Source organism: Gadus chalcogrammus, chromosome 2, assembly GCF_026213295.1.
Source record: "Gadus chalcogrammus isolate NIFS_2021 chromosome 2, NIFS_Gcha_1.0, whole genome shotgun sequence".
Taxonomy (NCBI): Eukaryota; Metazoa; Chordata; class Actinopteri; order Gadiformes; family Gadidae; genus Gadus; species Gadus chalcogrammus.
Genome location: NC_079413.1, coordinates 14864957 through 14875656, shown reverse-complemented (window position 1 = coordinate 14875656; position 10700 = coordinate 14864957). Strand labels below are relative to the sequence as shown.

At 40.2% G+C, this 10700-nt stretch overlaps 1 protein-coding gene across 1 annotated transcript in view; it reads left to right on the top strand.

Annotated features, from left to right (window-relative positions):
* hoxb9a (homeobox B9a) overlaps positions 1 to 3986 on the top strand; it is an 8267-nt gene extending 4281 nt beyond the window's left edge. Inside the window, exon 2 of the mRNA XM_056582602.1 lies at positions 2930 to 3986. Within this exon, the coding sequence (XP_056438577.1) occupies positions 2930 to 3165 (236 nt within the window). The 3' untranslated portion in view covers positions 3166 to 3986. The remainder of the gene's footprint in view (positions 1 to 2929) is intronic.
* Positions 3987 to 10700: the final 6714 nt, after the last annotated feature.

Below are 10700 nucleotides of genomic sequence, written 5' to 3'. Positions count from 1 at the left end.
TACCACTAGTAAGGTGGCAAACACAATGCCATATAACAAAACACATGAATATAGAGAGCATGGAATCATAAAGAGATGAGCACTGAGACAATATGCCTCCCCTCTCTCTCTCATGCACACACGCCATGCGTACACGCACCCACCCTTACCCTTACACACACACACACACACACACACACACACACACACACACACACACACACACACACACACACACACACACACACACACACACACACACACACACACACACACACACACACAAACACACACACCCACACACACACACACACACACACACACACACACACACACACACACACACACACACACACACACACACACACACACACACACACACACACACACACACACACACACACACACACACACACACATGCACACACACACTTTGTTTGTTAAGACAGGCAGGTCTGGCTTTCCCCTTTACTTTTAAGTGATAAGATCATCCCTGGTCCATCCTAAATCAATTGACCAAGGTTACTTTGGCACAGGATGTAAACAATCTGATTTAAATTATTATTGTGCAGACCTGAGACTATGCCAATGGTGTCTCCAAAGTATCAGTTCACTAAATGTTCCTTTCTGGGTAAAGACGCTGCCTTGAACCTAAGGTGTTTTCATCAGTAACTGAACTCTGCCCAAAAGGTGGGATCCGGTTAGGTTGAAGCTTCTTCAAGCAATGTTTTTATTCTACCTATGCAATAATAGCAACCCGCTGTCAGGTTTTATATGGCTTATCTTTCACTATGCGTTGTCCCTTGCCACTGAATATATATATATTCATTAGCTAGAGCAACCAACCATCAAAACGGTTCCCCGCTCTAAAATATGGAGTTCACACTCCAATGTAATAGCTCCAGAGGAAAACAGAGTTATTTGGCCATAATCTGGCATGCATACCGTGTGAAGCAAAAACTCTGTCATAGCTAAAAGGCCTTTCTTTGCGATTCACAGAGTGAACACCAAATAGCTTTTAGCCCATTACCAGACGCATGCATTCCCGAGAACTGTATTCCACTAATTACATTGCTCCTAATCCCCTAGAGACAAGGGTGGAGTCAGAGAGAGAAGCAGAGAGGGAGTGAGAGATAGATAGATTGAGAGAGAGAGAGAGAGAGAGAGAGAGAGAGAGAGAGAGAGAGAGAGAGAGAGAGAGAGAGAGAGAGAGAGAGAGAGAGGGAGAAAGAGAGGGGGGAGAGAAAGAGAGAAATGCATACAGAGATAGTGAGATAGTGAGGAGAATACAAGGGAAATAGAAACAAATTGGCCTTAGCATTCTATAGCCTACAACTTAAGAAAATGAACAGGCTCATAGTCTCACCACGCTATGATGTGGCCCTAAGCAACATTGTTGTTCTTCTCCTTCATATATTATCGACCTCGTATTGTAGAATACAATAATGTTGTATTGTATACAATAAGAATACAATTATTGTTGGGAAACACCTTAATGCATTTGCTGCTTTTGTCATTAAGATATGAGACGGAAATGCATAGTGCAATGTTTTTCCCGCACTTCACTTTCAAAGGACTTTTAACATATTCCTCTTTTCATGGACATTGTCTGCAATTTACGATTCAAAAAATGAATGTGACACGAATGTTTGATATCTGATGAGAAACTTCCCGTTATATTCGATTGCAAATGAAGAATAAAATCATGATGCTTTATTTTCTTGGTTTCCTCAATTGCCTTCTAATTCAGACAAGGCTGCTACATGTTTAATCCACTACACATCTATTACAAATATAATCTTGTATAATACAATCTATATCTGCACTCTAGTTCTTTTTCTGAAACTAGCTACGACAGCAGCACTATAAAACATTTTTGTCGCTACTCCAATTTCATAATTGTCATTTATCAAACGCTGCCATCCATAGTTACTTACTTAGGCTGATTACTGTCAGCCTGACTTGTAAGTCAGTTGTGATACAAGTGACTGTTGAATGATTATGTTACTTTGGAGTCAGATCTGCCCTCATAGAAAGCGTAGACAGCTTTCTCCAGAAGGTGGCCTTGCAAGATATGCTTCGAGCCTCTAGGTCTACACATGGCAGTAACTTCACAAACAACAATGTTTTCTGTATTTGAACCTCTGATTAAACATGTTATCACCCAGGTAAAACCTGAAAAGGTTGTGTGGGAAGCTTAGCATAAAACGTTTGTATCCAACCAGACCATGTTCACAGACTCTTCATTTATACTTTTGAAGTAATTTCCTTTCCCAAATTTTTCTTACAATAGCCTATAGTTATTGACCTTAATTTTTTCATAAATGGTTTCCTTGAAAACCCCAATGTCCTAAATGCCATAATGATTCACACATTTATACTCGGGACGTCATAAATAATTTTGATTTTGTAAGGCAAAGTATTCTTCTTGTGCGCAACGTATCTAATAATTTCACCCCACAATGTGGCTGTTGGAATACAAACCCATGATATAAATCCAAGTTGCTCCAATCACTGAGGTGGTTGAAGATCTGTGTAGACAGAGAATGTAATTTGTTTTTTAAACATATTGTTGTTTAATTGACTCCCATTTACTTGAAGGACCACGGTTTAGTAACATAACTATGACTACCAGATGCTAGCACAAACCTAATTAGGATTATAAAATGGGGACATTCTTCGGATGGAAATATTCAAATGAACTTGCAGAACTCATATGTGATGCTGGTTATGAACAATGCATCACATATTGTCTATGCTTCAAATCATGATAATAAGTAATAATTCTGCAGTGCAGATTGATTGAAACAAATGCCACACATGGATACACAAATTGCTGTCCAAATGTGCAGTGTGCCTCATGGTTTGAATTTTAGGGTTGAGGATTCATATATGTTTGTATACACATGCGTCACGCTGAGCTCTGCTGATCTCCCTCTCTGTTCCCTAGACGATCCCTCCGCCAACTGGCTGCACGCACGCTCCTCCAGGAAGAAGCGGTGTCCCTACACGAAGTACCAGACCCTGGAGCTGGAGAAAGAGTTCCTCTTCAACATGTACCTCACCAGAGACCGCAGGAACGAGGTGGCGCGGGCTCTGAACCTCACGGAGCGGCAGGTGAAGATCTGGTTCCAGAACAGGAGAATGAAGATGAAGAAACAGAGCAAGGACCATCCGAAAGACTAGCGCTTTCATACACACGTATAAACACGTAGGGCTACATACATACATGCATTCATAGAGGCATACATATATGCATACATACATGCATAAATACATGCATGCACACATACATGCATACATAAATGCATACATACATTCATTCATACATACGTGCATACAAAGATCTATACATACATACATACATACATACACACATACAAACTTACATGCCAACAAGCACGTACATTTATACATGCATACATGTATAAGTTCATACATACATACAGGCACGTATATACAAGCGCAAACATGTATACATTTGTATATACATGTTGGCATGAATACACACAAAGACACAAACACCCATACACACAAACAAATAAACGAAGATATGTACTTATGCGCACGCTTATACACACGCACGTTTATTTGCAATAGTTATCTGATGATAAAATGTGGTTATAGGTTTTATTATATTTGCAGAGATGGCCAGGTAATGTCCACTATTCTGGGCCATACGCTAAAAACTAAAGTTATTGAACTAGGCTATAGGCCTATACTCGTATTCTGCTATGCCATATGAATCTCATTTTCTCTCAAATTATTTTAAACAGACGGAAATCGAAATGAAACAAAGATAGACCGAAGATACGTCCTTGACTCCCTCACCCTTGATTTGACCTCATAATGTCCTCTTCAACATCATCATGTGTCTGTGTATATGAGCAGGGTAACCCAGAGCGCTTCGAATTTCATGTCTTTCTTTTTTTTTGTATATCTGTTTTTGTTATTCTACAGACTACCGCTTTTGGAAACAACACATGAGATGGGGCGAAGTGGGACGGCCGCGGCCCGAGGAGAGGGTAGTGGTGATCGGGGTGGGGTATCGGAAGCGGGGGGCGGGGGGGGGGGGGGGGGTTCGAGCGCTTCTAGTATTAGTTATTTATTGCTCTGCCGCATTGACACCGGTGCTTCGTCAGGGAGGCGCTTGAAGGTGCTGAAACCGAGTTTTCACGCGGTCATTAATAAACACGAGGAACGGGAGAGCAGGCAGTTCGGTGAGGCGTGCAGTTAATTCTTCTCATTTTTTTGATTGCGCTTGCTCGCTTCCACTCTCCTCGACTCTGATTAGAAAGACGTCGGGTGGCTGAAGTTGACATTCTAGCAAAAAGGCTCCCGTTCGTTTGTTCATTCGTTTGTTTGTTTCCACGTAATTAGACACCGCCAAAGCATCAGTAGCCTATAACGCCGCATCACCTGCTTCCTTGGGTGGATGAGTCCCACTCGATGACGGTAATCTTGTACTCTCGCTCCCTGTTATCTACCACAACGCGCTGCGGTCTACTCTGCTGGAGACCGATAGCGGTAAACATGACCACCTGAACATGCTGTAGTCCTACACCGCAAGGACTTGATAGGAGCCGGTTAATAGGCCTATAGCCTTGGGCTGACGTTGATGTTTTTTTATTCTTGGGTCCTTTTAAGCCATCACCTGCGATTTTGAATTACAATAATTACGCAGCTCCTTGCGTATTTCTTGGAAATAGTAGGTCTATGAATATATACTATAGCCTATCTTTTTGTGAAACGCCTGTAACTAAAAGTCCAACAAGACTTATTTTTTGTCTTTTCTAGAATACTCCACGGCTACATAGGCTACATGGACGGATACGACTATTTTACGTGCACTATTATACAAATACTATAACTATTAAAATGTTCATATTACCAAGAAGTGTTAATTTCAATTAATTTACAAATGGTAAAATTAATTTACAAATGGAGCTACGTAAATGCAGCATTGAATTGGTGTAGGAACAAGCACGCTGTGTCGCGAGGCCCGAAGCAAGGCTCAGCGTCGTGCAGCCCAACGCAGTTTTACAGCCGCTTCATAAACTAAAGATACTTTGGACTAATGACGCTATTTGAATGCGTGTGTGCTTGTGTGTGTGTGTGCGCTTGTGTGTGCGCGCGCGCGCGTGTGTGTGTGTGTGTGTGTTTGAGGGGGGGGGGGGGGGGCATGGGGGAGGAAGGAGAAACACACACAGAGACAGAACTCACGTCTGTGTAAAGTGTGAAAGGAGGGCACCGCAGAAACAGCGCGTGTTACAACGCGTGTTCCCAGTTTCACCGAGCACCTGTCTTGACCTGGCACACACTACCGGCTGACCTTATTATTTGTGAAGCACGTTTCTACTTATCTGGGTTGGTTTTACAACAATCAGCCTAGCCTTTATGCTATAAAACTTCGAAGTATTTTCTCAGTCTTAAAAGCGACATAGGTATTTTTCCTATGGACAAACAACCACCAAATCTGTATGAGATGTTTACATGGACTGCGCATGCCACAGTTTAACCTTTATTTCTTCTGTAACTCTTTGGGTATTAAATACATTTGAGGGGAATGCTTACTGATATAGAACATATTTCTAATTTATTGTATATAAAGTGAGTAACCTCATTAATTTCTTTAGTTATGACATAGGCTATATGTTGTTGTTTTCTACAGTAACTGGAATTTTACTGTACTATAGTATTTTTCTATCATGTATTAGTCTAGATAATGTTTACATGTGTCTGTGCTGTTGCAACATCACTCCAATAACTAGTTTTGTTATATAATCACAAAATATAGACCATATTGAAACTAAGAATAATGAAAATTCTCTCAAATATACAAATAAATATACAAAATTATACAAGAAGCCGATAAAAAACGATGACATTGGAATTTGGTCCACGAATGACACCTCAACAACTTTCAGTTATCTTCCATTGTAATATATTGTGAGTATGCGTGTCTGTATGAAATGTCATCCAAGTAAGATTGGACACCATTAATTATCTGTGCCTCATTGTACTTTTTTTGTTTTTCATGTTTCTATGTGTCCTCTTCTGTGTTGTTTCTCTGTGCTACGGCACTGATGATGCTGGATTCGTATTAAAACGCAGTTTACAGAACGACCATGTCTTGGTTTCATGTCATGTTGTCCTGCGTGCTGTTGTTTTAATGAATTGCTCACTCTCCACGAATCCCCATGGTAAAGCACATGCACACAGTAGATTAAAATGTCACATGACCGCGTTCCAATTGCGGGCTCTATGCTCGAAACCAGTTGCCTCAGGATTGGCGCCGGGGAGCGCGAGGCAGGCATAATGGACTTCATTTTCTCTGCTGTCATTGCCATCTTATTTCTCAATATAACTTAATCCCAGTGGAGACAGGGTGTTAGATATTCCTGCATGTGTTCAAACCGACACCGAGACATTTGTCTGCATTATACAATGATGGTTAAAGGAAATGGCGTCTGTTTGGCTGCAGGACCAAAATAGTGTCCTCGGCACTCACGCGCACGCGCAGTCGCTTACCGCGTTTTTCTCTTGAGTGCATTTATTAAAAGCTTCGTCGTCGCGCATCAATTGACGTCATCTCGACGTTTGAGCATCCTTCGGCTACACTTACTTTGGACACTTTAATTTGGGCTAATTCGTTCTGGATGCCCTTATACAATCCTTATTATTTTTTGTTAAATATCTTCTATCCCACAGAAAGCAACAGTAAAGGCCTATTTTGTGAAAGCATACAAAGTAGGTCCGAAACTGTGAATGTGTTTGGTAGCTGAAGGCACAGACATGTAATAGGGTACTGATTCCAAGTGGCTGTAGGCCTAAAACGCATAATTATCAACGAATAATAGTAAATATTGCTTATTGGGATTATTCATAAAAATAAATACAATGTGTTCAATTATTAGTAGTACATTGTATTATATTTGTTCATTGATTTTGTTTAAAATAGTAGGCCTTTTTGCAATTATAAAGTATATGAAGTAACAAGTATTAATCGAGTAGCCTAAAAATAACAGTAGCCTATATATTAGACTGGCTGAAAGATACTAAAACTCAACACATGTACTCCAGTATCCCCTGCCCAAACACCAAAGGATGCAGTGATACAGTTGAACATTTACATTATTAAGAGTGTCTAGTCGAAGTCGCTGAAGTGGCTCATTGCTCATATGGCTGCTATGATGGGTTGAATGCAGATATCCCGTAGTTGTATTGTAAGTCCATAAATTAAGTTTATTCTTCTCCTTCTTCTTCTATTGCTTTATGATATTGACGCCCTATCTGGGGATTAAAATTGTATCCCTGTGGCCGGTCATTGATATTGTAATATTTGACCCTACTTCAGACCCTGTTCTCCCTTAGGTTAAAGGACTATTAAAAAGTACTCTACATAGAACAATTTTGTGACATCTGGAAACAATTGTGGACCTTTGGTAATAGTCCACTGAAAATATTGTCTGTACAAATTGTTTTCTTTCTTTCATCATGAATCAGACAGCATAGGCTATATGGAAGAGAATCCCGGATACCCGTTATGTTACGCAAATATCCCTATCTGTTCTTGTGGTTACCTCAACATAAAACAGATCAAAGTGCTGAAGATTTAAAAAAAAGTTTAATTTGTTGTGTTCTTGTTTATATTGTCAATCCAAAAAAGCAAAAAGCCACTTCAATGTCAAAATCTTTCGAATAGTTCCTGGTCGATCTCATAGCAACAACACCCCCCCCCCCCCCCCCACACACACACACACACACACACACACACACACACACACACACACACACACACACACACACACACACACACACACACACACACACACACACACACACACACACACACACACACACACGCATAGACACGCACGCATAAAGCAAACTTTTACTGTCACCTATTCACTTTTCAATTATTCTGCGTGTGGTGCAACTGAAGGAATCTTTCTATAAACAATTACGGCAAGCATCAAGGTGGAGCAGATTAATTCGATGGATTGGTTATGGAAAAGTGGTGGTTTTAGTGTTTTCAAATCCGAATCCAGAGGCTTCCTTTGGTTTGGACATGCATGCGTAAATGTTTTAGATTATTCCCATATCTTTAGATATGCCTAAATATCTTTCACTGTTTTAATATCCTATCCACTCAAGCTAACATACTATACATTTTACATAGGCTACACTATTGATAACATAGAAATTGAACAATTGAAATGCACTTCGCTAAAGGCTATTCCCGTGAAACTGTAATGTCAGAGAGGACTTAAGTGAAGGAATTCGCAGCCTGTGAGACTGTGGTCTAGAAGTGTCTCTATATAGATCTACCATTCTGGACTAATTAACTGTTGTATTTTGAAGCACGCGCCAAGGACTGTTTGCTGCGCAGCAGATGTTGCTCTGACGCAGATAGCGAATCCTTCGTCCCCTTTCTCATGCGTGTCAAAAAGTAAAAAAAAAACATAGGGCCTAATAGATGTCTGTAAATTATATAAGCATTACAGGCGCTTCAACCCTTTAACACCTGATCCACGCCGACTATTAGGCCCAATGCTACGAAACACTATTTCAATATGATTAACTAATAACCTTTTGTTACTATAACCTACATTGAGATTCGCTGGCAAAAAAAAAGTATTTTGCCAACATTAACGATGATGAAATATTTTCTTTAGCAAATACAAAAACAGTAGTCACCTACCTTAAAGACTATTACAATTAAGTGACAGTTGAAAGATTATTTTTCTTATCCAGGCACCAAGGCAATATTAGCCATGCAGGATGCAATTAAACATCAATATGTTAAGCAAACCTTATTTGTTAAACAATGACAATTGTAGATAAAGTAGATAATCAGCTTCGTCTCCTCACTTTAATAATGGTATTTACCTTTTTGGTTAATTTTTTGTTAGCCTTTCTTGTAAGCAATGACGTTTAATATTTTTGTACGATTCAAATAGTATACGGGTGGGAGACTTTGGGTTCACCTGTTTTTCTTTGCCGACTTCCTATTTTCAAAGAAGGAAGCTAACAGCACGAGATCAGAGGATGTGATGTGTGCGCCCTGGGGGTGCATGGACCTCTGCCGCTCGCTGGTGAGAAAAGACGCATGTGGAAGAGCTGACTGTTGTAAAAAAAAAAAAAAGGAAAAGAAAAGAAAGGGGGAAGATCCAATGCAGTGCGGTGCAATAAAGGAATATGACGGCTATAAAAGTTTATAGGGTATACATTTTTGAAGGTTAAGAACTAAACGCCTGAAAAGCAAACACGCAGAAGAAGAGGGAGGAGGAAGTATAGTGGGAATATTAGAAAAGTTTTAAATCTCTCACGATAGCCTAAATATTATCTTTATTTGAAGGTTCTCAATGTGGGATGAAATTATATGCCTTCCGACCTAACCAACATTTCGCATCAATTTCATTAAATGTCAAAATGTAGGGGTGCCTAAAATTCTTGATTATCCAATTTAATCAGCTTATGTCAAAATATATAGGCTATATTAAGAATAATTGGAAAAGTATGGCTATGGCATTAGTTGCTATTGCAGTTCAGGCGTTGATGATAGGCCATGAAAAGCCTTTACTTCTTTAGGTTTACGTTGGCGGTTCCCGTCGGGAGATCTGGAGCGCAATTTATGGTTTTGTGGCAACGTTTGCTGTCCGACCACCACTGTCTCCCCCACCCACACCTGCCTTGCCCTTTTCCTGTGTGTGTGTGTGTGTGTGTGTGTGTGTGTGTGTGTGTGTGTGTGTGTGTGTGTGTGTGTGTGTGTGTGTGTGTGTGTGTGTGTGTGTGTGTGTGTGTGTGTGTGTGTGTGAGTGAGTGAGTGAGTGAGTGAGTGAGTGAGTGAGAGAGAGAGAGAGAGAGAGAGAGAGAGAGAGAGAGAGAGAGAGAGAGAGAGAGAGAGAGAGAGAGAGAGAGAGAGTGAGTGAGATAGAGTGTGTGTGTGTGTGTGTGTGTGAGTGTGTGTGTGTGTGTGTGTGTGTGTGTGTGTGTGTGTGTGTGTGTGTGTGTGTGTGTGTGTGTGTGTGTGTGTGTGTGTGTGTGTGTGTGTGTGTGTGTTTGTGTGTGTGTGCGTGTGCGTGTGCGTGTGTGTGTCACTGATTTCGAAAAGAGAGGCAAACCCCAGTGTTGTTATAGGTCCTTCCTAGCCTCCCTTTGTCTCACTTCCGAAACGGTGCATCCTAACAGCGGGGCCATAAAACGTAACAACAAAACACATCAGCGAGCCGCCAGACGTCTGAGATAGTCGACTCCTAATGTCATTTTTACAACCCAATGGCCATGGTGCTGTAGGGCGCAATGAGTTGGGCTTCATTGGGTATTTTCGCCTAATTCACATGGCCCTATGGCACAAAAAATACCAAAAAAATCTTAATTGGCCTAGGCCTAGGCCTATTTTTTTTAAAACTATATATATAACAATGTAAACTAACTGCCACCAATGAGATCATGTGCTTATAATCATGACTTGTTTGGTTATTTCCTTGTATTTAATCTCTGTAGTAATAGGTGGATTTTTCTAAATTTTACATCCGTTTTCTGTATTTTTCTACTTATTTCTTTTGCTGTATTAAGCTACCCAAGACTACTTTACGTTATATTACATAGATATCTTTAATAGCAGTTTCTAATTGTTTTTATAAAATTATAAAAAAATGTATTGTGTTCTTTTAGTTTCAACATTATATGAATAGGCCTATATATTAATAACATAT